Here is an 18894-nt window from a genome sequence, read left to right on the forward strand (position 1 = left end):
TCTGAATCCAGATTTCACTTGTGTGTTGGTACTGAAGTAGGTCAGTCTAACCTGTTCAAAAAAACATTGACATGGAATTCCATACCTGGAAATTAATGTCCTGTTTCAGATGATAATCCCAGATTTTAATGACCTTATCCCCAGTGGTCAGTAGGTACCGAATGTCCTCACTCACAGCCAAAGATGAGGAGACCGTCTTGTGTACATTACAAACCTATTGGAACAATATAGTCCAATTACGACAAAGCAAAGTGCACATTTTCTGTAAATTTCCTCGAAGAGAATAGGCAGCTCCACCGTGCTACACTCAGGCTCTGGTTTAGAGCCTGTAATAATTCAGCCAAAATATCAAATGCCTCTTCCCGCTTCCACAAATTGTTAAATTAGGTGTTGGCACTGACAAGAGAAGAGGCTGAGCTGTCTGAAGTAAATCAAAGTAGTATAGGCTTTGATCACAAACTGAAACATGTTGTGAAGAAACATTTAAATTGCCAACTTAGTAAAACCAAAACCCAACATTTTAATTTAAAATATATCCAATTGCGGCAGCCCAACCACTGGCCTGGCTGAGATCAGCTAACTTAGCACAGTTCAGGGACTGAATCCAGAATCGTACTGGTCTGCGTGGGACAATTGCTCACTGTCTGAACCAGCTAAGCCACCAGGGAGCTATAAACAAATCTTTAAATCATTTTAAGTATCAAACTGTATTTTTCAAACTAATATATTTGACGATAAAGGTCTTTGTCGTGTCGTTGTCTGCAGTCTTCCCTTAATACAGTGCTACAATTGTAATTGGTCCTGGCACCACCTAACTTTATATGTTTTACGAAGAAATGCCCTCATCATCAGATATGTACCTCTCGAATCAATCTCCCAGTCCTTGCATTCAGCCACAGTATCTTATTAGAGGATGTAGTTACTAGCAGCTGGCTGATTGCAGCAGAAGGATAGCAGACTTTGAGAGCCGTGTCAAGGGTGGTCGTCTCCAGGTCCAGAATACTGACATCTATAAGCATTATCTACAACAAAAAGGATATCGGTGAAAACAGACTTTTGCTGCTAGTGTAATGTGACTGGTACAGATTACAGATAAGCCTATATTGTAGTTGTACACCCTGAGAATGAGTAGAAAGGTTTCAGGTTACCAATGAAACCTGAATCACACACACATTCAAAGGGATTAATTATTTTTATTATCACTGATTGCATCTTGTTTTCTTTATTCTATGGTGTAAATGAGGGCAGAAGTTGCTTTTTTCCCTCTGTTACAAGCACTCACTGGGATAGATCAGTCACATTGGTTGAACCAAAATTTATACGCATGGAATAATCACCACCATACGCTAACAGGTTTAAGTGCGCAATCACTTTACAGAATAATAGGTTGATTAAAATAGCGCTACAGGCCTCAAATGAACAAAATTCGTTCCAACTCTGTACAACTGGAAGGCAACTTAAAGCAGGTTTCCAAACATTGTGTCCAATAATAAGTGAATATATAGATGAAGAAAAACAGGGCAGTGGCAGCCTTTATTCCAATCTATGTAGGGAAACAATTCCAATACAGAAAGTTCCTGCAGTGGATTTTCTATCTATTGCTATGTCACTGATTTTTGAAGAAAATATAATTGGTGCTGAAGGGGTAAATTATATTTCTGCACCTGGACAGAAGGAAAACCACTGCTCTGTTAATACACATCCTGCACTTCTCTTCCAGTAATAAAGTAGCTTCTTATACAGCGGCCAACAATCTTTCAACTTTCCTTCCAGTTATAAATTCAACTAATGTGCCAGAGATGGCATACTAACATCTGGGGGCTCGTGCTCAAGTTGAGACTACTCAAGCTTTTTTTTCCTTTATTCATTCATGCGATATGGGCGTCGCTGGCAAGGCCATCATTTATTGTCCATCCCCAATTGCCCTCGAGAAAGTGGTAGTAAGCAGCCTTCTTGAACCTCTGCAGTCCGTGTGATGTTTTTCCTAGCAGTTTGGTACAACGGAGTGGCTTGCTAGGCCATTTCAGAGGGCAGTTAAGAGTCAACCACACTGATGTCATATCTAGGCCAGACCGGGTAAGGACAGCAGATTTTCTTCCCTAAAGGACATTAGTGAACTAGATGGGTTTTTAATGACAATCCAACAGTTACATGGTCACCATTACTGATACTAACTTGACCTAGTTGTACTCACAGAATCATATCTATCAGCCAACATCCAAAATTCCTTTATCACTATCCCTGGGTATGTTATGTTCCACTGGCAGGACATACAATCAGGGCACAGCCTCATAGCTTCACGTCAAAGTTACGGAAACCTCCTGTTAATCACCACAGACTGCTTCCTCCACCCACCCAACCTTTCCGCAACCCCCGCCCACCTGACAATCAGTACTCCTCCATATTGAAAATAAATTGGAGGAAACTGAGGGAAAGAAGGGCACGTAATGTACTCTCGATAACGAACTTCACCATCAAAAGTGGCTCTATACTACTACCACTTAAAGGGGCTCAGCCTGCAGTCAGACTGGGCCCGAGTGAGGTTGTAAGGGATCCAACGCAAGGAAGTAACCTACTTGGCTTCGTCCTCAATAATATATCTGTCACAGACACATCTCTCCACAAGAGAATTGGTAGAAGCGAGCACCGCACAATCCTCGAAGACAAAGTCTCATATCCACCGTGAGGACATCCTCCACCACGTGGAGTGAACTGAATTGGCCAGACACTGGCATCTGTGATGGTTGGGACCTCAGCAGGAGCCAGAGTAGGATTGGCCACTTGGCTAAAGACACTTCAACACTTCAACCTTGTCTCTTGCATTCGTGTGCTGGGCTCCACCATGGTCGAGGATGGAAATGTTCATGGAACCGCCGCCTTGTTAGTTGGCGGAATTTTTAAAAATTAGCTGCTCCCTGAGAATGGAGACAGCACAAGCTTGGAGCAGCTGGAGGGAGTTTCAAAAAAAGTTGCTCCATGACAACGGAGGCAGCTCGAGCCTGGAGCAAGTTTCAAAAAAGCTGCTCCCTGTCAACGGAGGCAGCATGAGTTTCAAAAAAAAGCTGATCCATGACAACGGAGGCAGCTCGAGCCTGGAGCAGCTGGCGGGAGGTTCAAAAAAGCTAGCCTCAATGGACCTGTCAAGGGGACAAAATGAGAAATAAAAAGTAATGACATTATGACATCACAAGGATGGAGGGCTGTGATTGGTTCTTCCATATTAATTAAATAAATGGACAGGGAATGAATTTATTTTTTAAAAAGCTAAAAACCTATTTAATTTGCTTCAATTGCTGATTTTCTAATTTTAACTTAATACATACTATAATTAGAAATTATAAAATTTTGTTTAATTATAATTAATCATTATACTGATTTTACTAATGTATACACCTTATTGTATTATTTACAATGTAATTTGCATGCGCATTTTGGCTGCTGCTTCAGACCCAAGCCTTTTACCTCTTTTACACTTCCTTCTCTCGCTTTTTCTTTATCTAAGACTGTTGTGAAGTGCCTTGGGACATTTTACTACTTTAATGATGCTATATAAACAAAAGTTATTATGTATCACTCTTCATGCATCGCTGTTGGGTTAATTTCTTGGCATTCCTTATTTAACACTATTACGGTAGCACCATCACCACAAGGACTCCAGTGGTTCAAGAAGGACCATTAACACTTTCTCAGGACAATTAAGAATGGGTACTAAATGTGGCCTTGCCAACATCACCCACAACCTGGAACAAATAAAAAACACACCATGCATGGAATGGTCACATAGGTTTCCACAAACTTGATCACTCACAAGCTGAATTTATGTTATTAGCCTTGCTGCTACTTAGAAAAATCAAGAAGACAGTAAATGCTTTCCCACAAGGAGAAAATTATGAAGAGTTATCAAGTAGACTGCTTTTGTCTACCTAGAGGCCAGAATGACATTGGCAAAAACCAGGCAACAGACGTCTGACCCATTCTCTTAGCTACAAATGACGTAGCACAATAAAACGCTTAAAACACAAGAGTCTTTACCCCCAAAAATAAATTCATTTAGCAGACGTTTAATTCGTTTGTTAGGAGGATAAAATTGCTCTGGTGAATTATAGCAGATTACCTCATCTAGTGAACGAGCATCCATCACTGTGACTATGTATTCAGATGGGCCCACAAAAGCCAAGTAACGGCTATCGCTGCTCACGGTTAGTGCATCTGGACCAGAATAACTGCCTCTTGCCACAACATTACCTGGAAGAACAGTGTGCACATAGTAACCAATACATTTCAGATAACGATTACAGCATCATCTGGCACATAATGCGTTCATTGGTCAAAAAATTAGGTTTTAAAGGAGAATTTTAAAGGAGAGGGGTGTGGAGAGACTCGGAGGGAATTCCAGAGCTTAGGGTCGAGGCAGCTAAAGACACAGCTGCCAATGGTGGACTTGGTGCAAGTTAGGATACAGGCAGCAGAGGTTTGGATGAGTTAGAAAGTTTACGGAGGGTGGAAGATGAGAGGTTGGCCAGGAGAGCATTGGAATAGTGAAGTCTAGAGGTAACAAAAGGCATGGATGAGGGTTTCAGCAGATGAGCTGAGGCAGGGGTGGAGACGGGCGATGTTACGGAGATGGAAGTAGGCGGTCTTGGTAATGGAGCAGATAAGTGATTGGAAGTTCATCTCAAATAGGATGCCAAAAGTTGTGAATGATCTGGTTCAACCTCAGATAGTGAGACAGAGAAACCAGAGATGGATGGAATGTTGGCTATGGAACAGAATTGGTGGTGGGACTGAAAACAATGGCTTCAGTCTTCCCAATATTTAGTTGGAACAAATTTCTGCTCATCCAGGACAGGGTTAGGATAAACAACGTGACAAATTAGAGACAGTGGAAAGATCGAGAGAGGTGACGGCGAGGTAGAGCTGGGTGTCGTCAGCCTACATGTGGAACCTGATGTTGTGTTTTCAGATGATATCGACGAGGGGCAGCAGAGAAAGAGGAGGGGCCAAGGATAGTTGCCTGGGGGACTCCAGAGGCAACGATGGACCCAGGCAATTAAAGAAATAACTTGCATTTATATAGTACTCGAGAAAACCTCAGGATGTCCCAAAGCACTTTACAGCCAACGAAGTACTTTAAGTGTAGTCACTGTTGTAATGTAGGTAATGATGCAATGCTTTATGATCAATGCGCTAGAAGAAAAGTTGCTCCTTGTCTGGTTTGAAAATATGAACTTTCTCAGTCTTCATCCCATTAATTCCTGCTCCCGGAACTACAGTTAAGTAAATTTAAAGCTCGATGATGAAAAAAAAACATGGCTGCAGTTATGGGGTGGTCTCAGGTAATACTGCACTCAGTTATGAGAGACCCTCCAAACCTCTCCTCTCTCCTCGTAAACATTCCACATCAAATATCAGTTAACCTTGAGATTTAGACAAGGGCCATAGGAATGTGCTGCAAGTACCTCAGGAGTTCAACAGCTGGGCTAAACTTCCACCTAAACTGTACCAACTTACCCAGGATCCTGACAACATGGTAATCCTCCTCAGTGGCATCATACAGAGCCAACGAACCCATAGACCCAGCACTGTACATATACTCTCCATTGGGGGAAAACACAAGTCCAATCACCTGTCCTCTGTGCTGCCTGGAGATCACATACGCAAAATGTCAGCAAAACCTAGGACTGAAGCCTCATTCATTCACTCCACAGCAAAGTTTGCAAACAACTTTTGCGACTGGATCGTACAAAATAAGTTTTGAACTAAAAAATACTCGTAATCTAAAACAAAATGCTATAGAATTGAGCACTCACCGTTGTTCAGCCAGGAGTCTAGAATTCCCCACGTTAAAAATTCGTACATTTCCACTGCTGAATCCACAAGCAAAGATCTGCTGTATAGGGTGAAACGTCACAGCGCACGGAGTCTCTTCAGCACTCACAAAGTCGTATAACTGTTAGTCATAAAAACATATATTCAGTTACAAGACAACTCCAGTAACATGTCTTGTAAATCAACACATTTCTTTGAATTTAAACAAATCATTTCCCTCTTAACCCATTCTATACAAATCAGAAATATGAAGATCCAGAACCACATGAAATCACTTAAGAGCACAATTCTTTTTTTTTTTGGAGGGGGTTGAGAATGGATTTTGTTTTGGAGTGGGAAAGATAGAAAAAAAATGGAGGTATCCAACATGTTTCTGCTATTGCAGGAGAAAGAAACACACTTCTCAGAACTAACCACAGAGCAACATACACCCACCAATTATACTATTTCTCTGACCATGCACCTATGTAAGGAATTACAACCAAGATTTAGGCTAAAGTTCCATTTTATGTTTTTATTAGATTCCAAAATGGAAGAGACGAGTTATGTCAAGTGAAAACAATAATCAGTTATTTTAGAAAAGGCTGGTATTTTTCCACTAGTCACCCTCCAAATATACACACAAAAGACTTTTGAAGATAAAATACACACCTGCTGCATAGAATCAAGGTCCCACACACGGATGGTGCAGTCTTCAGATACAGTAACAAGATGTCTCCTTATTCCATCCACTGAGAAAGCCAGAATTCTGTTTGTATGTGACCTCATTAATGTTGCATAGCCCCTGCTGGGTATATCCAGGTATCCTAGATTACCTGTAGTGGTTACTGCAAGTACTTTCAGTCCATTAGGGTCGATGCTTACGAAGCTGACACCACCTTCGTGTTCTATCGATAGATGCAGGAGTTAGTAATTCTGTACAGTCATGCAGCAATTTCAAAACTTACTTTTGTTTTTAAATGTACAGTCGTACTTTGTTTATCAAAGAGTAAGAGAGACATTTTACCATCATTGCCAAGAACAAAATACATCAAGAAGCCAATTTTCATACCTGCTTCCTTTTTGTTCAGTTGGGTGTCTGACATGATCGAAACCATGAAACAAGTTACTGAGAAATCTACACCTGTCGAGTTTATGTTTGCCTGGTATAAAGTGCACACTCTCTCTCCATAAGGAACACTTCCCATTGGCAGACCCAAGATTTAGAGACCCCCAAGTGTGCGCAGGGAGCTTATGGAGGTTAGCCAGCCATAACCGCTCAGCTGACCATCACAAAGCATTGTAATCTTCCCACTGCTTTCCCAGCTAGGACCAGGCTACCTGTTCGGAAAATGGCTCGTAGAATTCTCTGGAACTGAATGGGAAGAATTCAAACGCTCCCAATCACAAGTGACAGATCTACTGCTCCATGATCCATTAGTGAACTTCAACAGGCCCTGAAATGTGCAGAGCTACCTGGTTCAGGTATTTGACTGCAGAATCATTCTGAACTTCCAATACCAGCCAAGTCCCTTGGAGCCATGAACCCACTTATTTCTCCCTTGCCAAGGGGTATAGTCACTACTTGGTCATTAGACAACTGACAAGTGTACATTTCAACCTTCCTAGATGAACAGCAGGTCTTAGGAGCTGCTTATGAGTGGCATATGAAGCAACACAACTCAACAAGAGATGTACGAGAGCACTGCCACCAACTCACTGATCACAGCATGGTCACTCACCAAACCCCATTCAACTCTGGTTCCAGGCAGTGCAGAGTTCCAGCAGGGACTGTTTACCTTTCTGCAACCAACTCATGAGCCATTAATACACACATGCTCTCATGCCGGGCCTCTCGGTAATGCTTTCCAACAGCTGTTGTCCCATATCAAAGTTTTCTCATCAATTATATAGACATTCCCTTCACCAAGGTGGAAGAACCTATACAGGGTAGCTTGCATTGTGCAATCTAAACTTCGGCTCACAAATGGCAAGGCAGAGGCCTGGAAGCAAGTTTCCTGCCTGCTCTGAATCTGGAAATGATGCACAGGGAGGGAGGGCTGGGGAGGAAAAACTACATTTTACAAATCAATGTGCATTTATAATAACTTATACAAAACCACAACAAACCTACTAGATGAAATAAATATAGATATCAATATAGTCACCTGCTTCAAGAAAGACAGTGGAGAAATCCAGGGGCCAGAGACGCAAGTAACCATCATCAGATCCTGTGGCACAGAAAGCAGCAAAAACACTGATACTGTTGATGGCAATACCAGCACCTGCAATTTAAAAAAAATATTTAGCATACTAATTCCAGGTATCTGAAAGATGATCATACAAACACATTTGAGTTCCAACTGCAAACCCTGAGACAGATCAAGACATTCTTAAAATCACACATACGTTTCCTCCCAACATCTCTTGCACCATCAGGGCTAGTGCCTGCATGTTGCTACAATGCATATTTAGGCAGCAAAGAAACAAAATGCCAGAGTTTGATAGTTACTTTGCAGAAAGCCCCACTTCTGTGAGGTCATAACCAACGTGAGACTTGTACCCAGGACCTAGACTACCAAGAGAATCAACTATTTTTGAATAGAGTACTATTTAGATAATGAACCACATAACCAAATTATTAAATGATTAATAAATAAATGTACACTGTATCTGAAATATTTCTGAAAGGTGCAGTTTTTTTTTTTACAATGGTGGAATACAGATCCCAAACAAACAGAAAACTCATTAGATCTTGTGTATTAACAAAAAAACTGCACCTTTCAGAAATATTTCAGATACAGTGTACATTTATTTATGAATTCCTCATTTAATAATTTGAGTATGTGATTCATTATCTAAATAGTACTCAATTCAAAAATAGTTGATCCTCTTGGTAGTCTAGGTCCCTGGTACAAGTCTCACATTAGCTGACGATACAAGGATGGGAGGAAAAGCAATGTGTGAGGAGGACATAAAAAATATGCAAAAAGACATCGACAGGCTAAGTGAGTGGGCAAAAGTTTGGCAGATGCAGTATAATGTTGGAAAGTGTGAGGTCATGCACTGTGGCAGAAAAAAAAAATCAAAGAGCAAGTTTTTATTTAAATGAAGAAAAATTGCAAAGTGCTGCAGTACAGCAGGATCTGGGGGTCCTGGTGCATGAAACACAAAAGGTTAGTATGTAGGTACAGCAAGTGATCAGGAAGGCCAATGGAATCTTGGCCTTTATTGCAAAGGGGATGGAATATAAAAGCAGGGAAGTCTTGCTACAGTTACAATGGGCATTGGTGAGGCCACACCTGAAATGCTGCATGCAATTTTGGTTTCCATATTTAAGAAAGGACATACTTGCTTTGGAGGCAGTTCAGAGAAGGTTCACTAGGTTGATTCCAGAGATGAGGGGTTGACTTGTGAGGAAGGAAAGGTTGGGCCTCTACTCATTGGAATTCAGAAGAATGGGAGGTCATCTTATCGAAACGTATAAGATTATGAGGGAGCTTGACAAGGTGGATGCAGAGAGGATGTTTCCACTGACAGGGGAGTCTAGAACTAGGGGGCATAATCTTAGAATAAGGGGCCGCCCATTTAAATGAGATGAGGAGGAATTTCTTCTCTCAGAGGGTTGTAAATTGTGATATTCGCTGTCTCAGAGAGCTGTGGAAGTTGGGTCATTGAATACATTTAAGACAGAGATAGATAGTTTCTTAACCGATAAGGGAATAATGGGGTTATGGGGAACGGGCAGGGAAGTGGACCTGAGTCCATGATCGGATCAGCCATGATCGTATTAAATGGCGAAGCAGACTCGAGGGGCCAAATGGCCTACTCCTGCTCCTATTTCTTATGTTCTTATGTAACAAGTGGATAAACATATCCATTCCACTTTTCAGACCATTAGATTTTAAACTTACTTTCTAAAGCGTTACACTCAAAGTCAGAGGTTTTATTAAATTATATATCGTATGAGATACATTAATATAACCAAGGTGATTCGCTCAGTGCAACAATGCCCCGTCCCACTTTTGGGGCCCAAGTTTCCGCCCTCTGGAAAAACGGTGCATCTCGATAAGGTGCGCCGACTTTCTGGAAGAAAAGGGCGCCGAAAACATACCTTGTGATTCTCCGGCTACTCAGTATGTCTTCGTGCTCGGCGTGGCGCAGCACAAGGGGTCAGGGGCGGAGCCAGGTCCCGGTGCTGAAAGAGCGCGCGCATGTGCAGTAGCTCCAGGCCCCCGAGGATGGGTCCCTTCCTTCCTTCCTCCCTCCCTCCGTCTGTCCCTCACTGTCAGAAACACAGAGACACTGACAGAGACAGAGAGAGACACACACACACACACACACAGACACTGGGGGGGGGGGGGGTGTCCCAGCACGCTGTTGGAGGGCTCCCGGTGCTGCAGATGAGTAGAAATAATTTTTTATTTATTGATTGATTTTTTATTATTTTTTTATATTTTATTTTAAAAACATTTTTGGATTGATTTATTGGTTGATTTATTTATCATTTATTATTGATGATGGCTCTTTATTTGTAAAAGTTAAGTGTTTAATGTTTGTAAACCCCCCTCCCCCATCTTTCGTCCCCTACGCCTGATTTATAAGTGTCGGCAAGGTTTTTCGGAGCGTATAAAAATCTACACTTACTCCATTCTAAGTTAGTTTGGAGTAAGTTTTCGCTGCCTAAACTTGCAAAACAGGCATAAGTGGCTGGACATGCCCCCTTTTGAAAAAAAAATCTGTTCTAAAATGAAACTATTCTAGCTCACTAGAACTGGAGCAAATTAAATGCCAAGAATTGCAATTTCTAAGATGTTCCATTCTAAACTAGTTGCTCCAAAAAAATAGGAGAACTCAGGCCGAAACTTGAACCCAAAGCACCTTTTAATGCAGCAGAGCACCGCCTGCTGGATTTCAAGATGCAGTACAATGATTAACCATTCCTGTTTTCGATTATCTTTAACAGGCTGAACAAAAAGTTCAAAAGATAAGTACAAATGAAGGAGATTATTTAACCGATGTAGTTCATGCTATGGTACAAATTTATGGTGCCCCTATCACAGAATCCAATTGCATCTTGAACTTTTCCAAAGTTTTTGCCTCCACTACCCCATCTGGTACTGATCATTCTATGTGAAGTACTTCATGACATCAGCCTTTTACCAAGACAAAACGGAAACTGCGATGTGTGTAGGTTTCTCAGTGGCATCATTTGAAGAAATGATGATGGGTTTGTGTGAGTCAGAAATCTGGCTGACCAGTTTAGTCCTATATCTCATCATGTTAGTGCAGTGGCTCAGCAAGTACCACTCACTCCTCTGAGTCAAAGGTTGTGGGTTTAAGTCCCACTTCAGAGACTGGAGCACGAAAATCTAGGCTGACTCCCCAGTGCAGTACTGAGGGGGTACTGCATCATTGGAGGTGCTGTCTTTTGGATGAGACGTTAAAGCGAGGCCCCGTCTGCTCATTCAGCTGAACGTAAAAGATCGCATGGCACTGTTACAAAGACGACCAGGGGAGTTATCCTTACTGTCCTAGCCAATATTTAGCCCTCCATCAACATTAAAAAAAAAAATCTGGTTATCATCACTTTGCTGTTTGTGGGAGCTTGCTGTGCGCAAATCGGCTGCTGTGTGCCCTACATTGCAACAGTGACTAGACTTCTAAAGTACTTCATTAGCTGTAAAGTGCTTTGGAATGTCTTGAGGTCGTGAAAGATGCTATATGAATGCAAGTCTTTCTTTCATGCATCAAGATTAATTTCTTCTATCCTGCTTAATGGCTTTGAACTTCCCTTAAATTCTCCAGTTCAAAAGGAGGTGAATGTAAGTCTTTTTTTTAAGCCCATCATCAGAATTCAGTCCTGTTTATAGTAGGAATCCCCATCTCTCCTCAAATCGAGTGGGGGAGAAATCACTCTGTCTCATCACTCCATGTAATGAACCATCAAAACACATTTTCGTCCTTTAAGTGGAATAGTCTTTGGATTATACATTATGGAAGCGTCAAATAATTTTAGTTTAAATAGCAGCTATACTACCACAATGAACTAATTTTCCAAATCATTTCACTTTTCTTTTGCAAAGTTTCATTTAATTATATTTTCTACACACAAAACTACAAGATTAATTATTAACCTTGCACCAGAAATGCAGCCTCCTACCTGAATTTAATCCCTCTGTTTCCTGTCTGTGGGAGTGCTTTTGCTGGGAGGGGAACAAGCGACGTGCATTCTTAATCACAACATTTTTATAATCGATTTCAATGATGTGTCCACTTTTGCTGCATGCAAAGCTGCAATTGTACAACATAATAGAAATAAATACACAGTTCATATTCAGATTGGTTATCATATCTAATATCCCAACTTGATTAAAGAAGAAGGGCACCTTTCACGATCTGAGGACATCGCAAAGAGCTTTACAGCCAATTAAGTATTTTGAAGTGTAGTCACTGTTGTAATGTAAGAAACACAGCAATTTGCGCACTGCAAGCTCCCACAAACAGCAATATGATAATGACCAGGTAATCTGTTTTAGTGATGTTGGTTAAGGGATAAATATTGGCCAGGACACTATGGATAACTCCCCTGTTCTTCCTCAAAATGGATCTTTTACGTCCATCTGAGAGGGGAGAAGGAGCCGCGGTTTAATGTCTAATCTGAAAGGCGGCACCTCCAACATTGCTGCACTGGAGTGCCAGCCTGGATTTTGTGCTCAAGTCTCTGTAGTGGGAATGCAATCCTACAACCTTCTAACTCAGAGGCGAGAGAGTTACCAACTGAGCCATGGCTGACACCTAAATAAGAAGTGTTGATGAACTTGGCAGATTTACCAAGTACAATAGTATCAGCAAGCTAACCTATGAGTTGATGGTACAAATAGATACAAATGGGTATGATCTGATAGCCATTACAGAGACGTGGTTGCAAGGTGACCAGGACTGAGAACTAAATATTCAGGGGTATTTGAGAATTCGGAAGGACAGACAGAAAGTAAAAGGAGATGGGGTAGCACTGTTAATAAATGATGGGATCAGTGCGGTAGTGAGAAACGATATTGGCTCAGGGGATCAAGATGTTGAATCAGTTTGGGTGGAGATAAGGAATAATAAGGGGGAAAAGTCACTGGTGGGCATAGTCTATAGGCCCCCTAACAGTAGCTACACTGTTGGACAGAGTATAAATCAAGAAATAATGGAGGCTTGTAGTAAAGTAACGGCAATAATCAAGGGTGATTTTAACCTTCAAATTGATTGGACAAAGCAAATTGGCCAGGGCAGTCTTGAGGAAGAGCTCATTGAATACGGGATAGTTTCCTTGAACAATACGTTGCGGAACCAACCAGGAAGCAGGCTATCTTGGATCTGGTACTGTGTAATGAGACAGGATTAATAAATGATCTCGCAGTAAAGGATCCTCTAGGAATGAGTGACCATAACATGGTTGAATTTCAAATTCGGTTGCAGGGCGAGAAAGTTGGTTCTCAAACAGGATCCTAAGCTTAAATAAAGAAGACTACAAAGGTATGAGGGCAGAGTTGGCTAAAGCGGACTGGGAAAAGAGTGGCTAAAGTAAATGTTGGTCCTCTAGAGGATGGAATTGGGGAATTAATAATGGAGAACAGGAAAATGGTAGAGACGTTGAATAAATATTTTGTATCGGTCTTCACAGTAGAAGACACTAAAAACATATGGATAACCAAGGGACTATAGGGAGGGAGGAACTTAATACAATCACTATCACGAATGAAGTAGTACTCAGTAAAATAATGGGACTAAAGGCAGACAAGTCCCCTGGACCTGATGGCTTACATCCTAAAGTTTTAAAAGAGGTGGCTGCAGAGATAGTGAATGCATTGATTGTTATCTACCAAAATTCCATGGATTCTGGGGCTATCCCAGCAGATTGGAAAACTGCAAATGTAATGCTACTATTTAAAAAAGGAGGCAGACAAAAAGCAGGAAACAATAGACCAGTTAGCCTAACATCTGTTGGTGGGAAAATGCTGGAGTCCATTATTAAGGAAGCAGTAGCGGGACATTTGGAAAAGCATAATTCAATCAAGCAGAGTCAGCTTGGTTTTCTGAAACGGAAATCATGTTTGACAAATTTGCTGGAGTTCTTTGAGGCTGTAACAAGTAGAGTGGATAAGGGGGAACCAGTGGATGTGGTGTATTTGGATTTCCAGAAGGCATTCGATAAGGTGACACATAAAAAGAATTGGCTAACTCACAGAACAGTCGAGATAAATGGGTCATTTTCCAGTTGACAAACAGTGGCTAGTGGGATGTTGCAGGGATTGGTCCTCAACTATTTACAATTTATATTAATGATTTGGATAAAGGGACCGAGTGTAATGTAGCCAAGTTTGCTGATGATACAAAGATGAGTGGGAAAGCAAATTCTGCGGAGGGCACAAAAAAAAAACTGCAAAGGGATATAGGCAGGCTATGTGAATGGGCAAAAATCTGGCAGATGGAGTATAATGTGGGAAAATGTGAGGTTATTCACTTTGGCAGAAAAATAGAAAAGCAAATTATAATTTAAATGGAGAAAAAATGTAAAGTGTTGCAGTACAGAGGGTCCTGGGAGTCCTTGTGCATGACACAAAAAGTTAGTCTTCAGGGACAGCAAGTAATCAGGACAGCAAATGGAATATTGGCGTTTATTGCAAGGGGGAAAGAGAGTATAAAAGCAGAGAAGTCCTGCTACAACTATACAGGGTATTACTGAGGTCACACCTAGAGTACTGTGTACAGTTTCGGTCTCCGTATTTAAGGAAGGATATACTTGCATTGGAGGCTGTTCAGAGAAGGTTTACTAGGCTGATTCCGGAGATGAGGGGGTTGACTTATGAAGATAGGTTGGGCCTATACTCATTGGAGTTAGAAGAATTAGAGGTGCTTATTGAAACTTATAAGATAATGGGCCCAAGTTTCCACATGATTTGCGCCTGATTTTTAGGAGCAACTGGTGGAGAACGGACTATCTTAGAAATCGCAATTCTCCGCATTTTATTTTCTGCAGTTCTCATCAGGTAGAACAGTTCCACTTTGGAACAGAATTTTTTCTTCAAAAGGGGGCGTGTCCGGCCACTGACACCTGATTTGAAAGTTTCCACAGTGAAAACGTACTCCAAACTAAAGTAGGATGGAGCAGTGAAGATTTTTGTAGAACTGAAAAAACCTGTTCTACACATTAAAAAATCAGACGCAGGTTACAAATTAGGCATCCAGAACGAGGTGGGGGGGAGGGAAGTTATTAAATTCTATAATAAATCCTTATTTATACTTATACAAATATTATACAAATAAATCCAACCTGAATAAACATTTATAAGCAAAGAAAAGATTAAATAAACCATCTTCCTACCTGTGTGAAAGTTCTTCAGGCAGGCCTTTCGGGACCGAAGGCTGAACGGCCGGCCCGAGACTTCGGGCAGGGCTCGTCCCCAGCACCAGATTTACACGTAGGGGGCGTTGGGTTGGGTCGGGTCAGGGAGGGGAGGTTCGGGTCGGGTCGGGGGGGGGGGGAAAAAGAGAGAGAGGGGGAGAGCTGGGAGAGAGAGGGAGGAGGGGGGGGGGGGGGAGAGAGAGAGGGAGGGGGGGGGGGGGGGGGAGAGAGGGAGAGAGAGAGAGAGGGGGGGGGAGGGAGGTCAGGTCGGATCCAGTCCGGGAGCGGGAGCGGGAGTCGGGTCGGGTCCAGTGGGGGGGGGGGGGGGGGGGGGGTCGGGTCGGGGAGCGGGAACAGGAGCGCGGGTAGGGTCGGGTCGGGTCCAGTCGGGGAGCGGGAACAGGAGCGCGGGTCGAGTCGGGTCAGTCGGGGGGGGGGGGGGGGGCGCGGGTGTCGGGTCTGGTCTGGTCCGGAGGCAGGGCAGGGGGCGGGTGTCAGGTCTGGTCCGGAGGCGGCGGGGGGGGGTGTTTGGTCTGGTCTGGAGGCAGGGGGGGAGCGGGTGTCTGGTCTGGTCCGGAGGCAGAGGGGGGGCGGGGAGCGAGTGTCGGGTCTGGTCGGCGGGGAGCAGGAGCTGGCCGTGGGAGGAGCCTTATTCACGCAGCCCCAGTGAGGCCATTCAGCCAGGGCTAGGGGTTGCGTGCTTCGGGCCCCTCCCACACAGTTCGCCGCCTGGAGCTACTGCACTTGCGTGCCCACTGCAGCGCGCATGTGCAGAGGTCCCAGCACGGTTTTCAGCGCAGGGACCTGGCTCCGCCCCCCCACAGCTCGTGCTGGGTGCGCCGAGGGCCAGATGACCTGCAAGTAGGTGGAGAATACTGAGGATTTTTTTAGGCGCACTTTGTGGCGCGAAAAACGGGCGTCCAGGTCGGGACTGCGCCGTTCTAGGCGCGTGTGGAAACTTGGGCCCAATGAGGGGGCTCGACAAGGTGGATATGCAGAGAGGATACTTCCACTCATGGGGGAAACTAAAACTAGAGGACATAGTCTTAGAATAAGGGGCCGCCCATTTAAAACTGAGATGAGGAGGAATTTGTTCTCTCAGAGAGTTGTAAATCTATGGAATTCTCTGCCCCATAGAGCTGTGAAGGCTGGGTCTCTGAATATATTTAAGGCTGGGATAGACAGATTTTTGAGCGATAAGGGAGTAAAGGGTTATGGAGAGCGGGCAGTGAAGTGGAACTGAGTCCATGATCAGATCAGCCATAATCTTATTGAATGGCAGTGCAGGCTTGATGAGCCAAATTGCCTAATCCTGCTCCTATTTCTTATGTTATGATTGTCAAAGCATACTGGATGAACAACATAGAAACGATCGCCTCATTAAATCAATTTTGTAATTTCAAAACACCAATATTTGACCTCCAAGTCAAAATCACGTTTAAAATAAAAATCAGAATAATGTTCATGTGAGACATCATTTACTGCCTAAATTGATAAGCTCCGAGAGTTTGAAGTGGTGACTTAATGGGTGTCATTCGTGATTCAAGAATATGAATCTCGTCTTTATTAAATCTCCTCACTTGTCACCCTCAAAATCATAGATTTGAACAATCAATTGTTTCCATTACTACTTTAATATTCTCAGACTCCTTTTCATGATAAATATCAATTCATCCAGAATCCCATGATGGGTCAACAGATTTAGCTTGTAGCTGAACCAGTGAGAACAGGACACTCTCATGTGCGATCACTGGCCTGTATTGAATTAGCCAATTACAGCTGGTGTATAGTAGAGATGTCCCTGGGTTAAGGACAGGAAAATTGTCTAGGATTCCTTTAATAGCGAGGTCCATTAAATAAAGTTTCACATTTCCACCGCAATCTCCCCGCCCGCCCCCCCACCCAACCCCAAAAGGTACTGTTATTACCGGGGGTGGGGGGGGAGGGCGCGGGAAAGTGTGTGGCTTGACAAGTTGCGCCAAGATATAAAAATCTGTTGGGGTAGACTTCCGTCTTCCCTACCTGGGTGGTAATCTGGTGAGGCAGATAGAACCCACATAAAATCAACATGATATCAGGTGGGTTTTATGAAGGGCGACTGATTGGCTCCGGCACATTACCACCCAGGCAGTGAAGACAAATATCTGCCCCATTACTTCTGTTCCTAAACTTCAACATACCCATGGTGTATTTCTGCAACATTAAAATCGTGTTTTCAAACTGCTGTGATTAAAATTACAGCTTCTACCCCCATCCCATGTAAAAGATCCAATTCAACCATCGGTCTTCCACATGCATTCTCTGCATCTTTTAGTGGCTTCAACACCTTAATCCATAAATTCAGCTTAATCTGATAACCTACAGATTTGTTTTAAATATTGAGATTTTAAAGTGAGCATTGCAACCAATAAAAATCTAACATTATACAGGCCATTGCTTGAAATTAACAAGAACACTTACTGCTGAATATGCGGCTAAATAAACAGATAGGTCATGTACTCATTCCTTGTATACACCCTATCCCTGTGTAAATAAATGGGTTTAACATGATATATACAGGACATATAATATACAACATACACTGGCAGGTTTGATCAAATTAGTTCAAATCAGTACTTGAGTTCGATCACATGGAACTGGTCTTGGCAAATTTCCTTGTTTAATTTATTTTGTTTGCTTTTGCCCTTACAGTGTTCTGTCCGCAGGGTCTTTGTCAGCCAGATGCCCCTCTTCAAACGCTACATCTGTAAATTCCAAACAATGATATTCACCCAGGTTTACTGGGCAAGACCGCAGTGCCTCACTTCGAACTCGCCACAGGCGAATATTATCTCTGCCACATGACACCATCCTGTCAGACAAACAATGAGTCAGTCAATTACTGTACAGTCACAGAAAATATCAAATGTGTCACGTAGGTTGTATCTACACCTTAGAAAATAAGTAACTGAATGGGCAAAGGGATCTAGGGATACAAGTGAACAACTCATTAAAAGCAGCATCACAGATCAGCAAGGCAATTAATAATGCTAACAAAACACTGGGATTTATTTCTAGGGGCACAGAATTCAAAAGTAGTGAAGTTATGTTAAACTTATAGGATCCTTGTCATGCCGCACAGAGTATTGTGCACAGTTCTGATCTTCATACTATAAAGAGGACACAGTAGCACTGGAGAAAGTGCAAAAAGATTTACAAGGATGGTACTAGAAGTGAGAGATTACAGCTTTTAGGAAGGATTGAACAGGTTGGGGGTTTTTTTCTTTAGAAAAGAGAAGACTTAGAGGAGGCCTGATAGAGGTCTTTAAAATTATAAATGGGTTGGACAGGGTAGATGTGGAGAGAATGTTTCCACTTGTGGGAGAATGCAAAACTAGGGGCCATAAATATAAGATAGTTACTCATAAATCCGATAGGGAAATAAAGAGAACTTTCTTTATGAAGAGTGGTTAGAGTGAGGAACTCGCTACCACCGGAAGTAGTTGAGGTAAGTAGCTTAGATGCTTTGAAAAGGAAACTAGACGAGTATATGGGGAAAAAAGGGAATAAAAAGATATGCTGGAAGACTGGGAATAGGTAGATAGAATGGGTTGAGACTTGTGTGAATTAGAAAAATCAGCACAGACTAGTCGGGCCAAATGATCTGTTTCTGTGCTGTATATTTAATGTAAAAAGTATTTCAAATAGGTTTA

The 18894-nt window shown here is 42.5% G+C and overlaps 1 protein-coding gene across 1 annotated transcript in view; it reads right to left on the minus strand.

The window, feature by feature from the left end:
• The window catches only part of wdr90 (WD repeat domain 90), a 109886-nt gene that overhangs the window by 62993 nt on the left and 27999 nt on the right, over positions 1-18894 (minus strand). The window contains exons 8-16 of the mRNA XM_070901756.1: positions 17892-18053; positions 11972-12102; positions 7977-8093; positions 6481-6716; positions 5811-5950; positions 5512-5642; positions 4115-4245; positions 861-1022; positions 86-214 (exon numbers count right to left, since the gene is read on the minus strand). Coding sequence (XP_070757857.1) covers positions 86-214; positions 861-1022; positions 4115-4245; positions 5512-5642; positions 5811-5950; positions 6481-6716; positions 7977-8093; positions 11972-12102; positions 17892-18053 — 1339 coding nt within the window. The remainder of the gene's footprint in view (positions 1-85; positions 215-860; positions 1023-4114; positions 4246-5511; positions 5643-5810; positions 5951-6480; positions 6717-7976; positions 8094-11971; positions 12103-17891; positions 18054-18894) is intronic.

The sequence above is a fragment of the Pristiophorus japonicus genome, chromosome 15, assembly GCF_044704955.1.
Source record: "Pristiophorus japonicus isolate sPriJap1 chromosome 15, sPriJap1.hap1, whole genome shotgun sequence".
Lineage (NCBI taxonomy): Eukaryota > Metazoa > Chordata > Chondrichthyes > Pristiophoridae > Pristiophorus > Pristiophorus japonicus.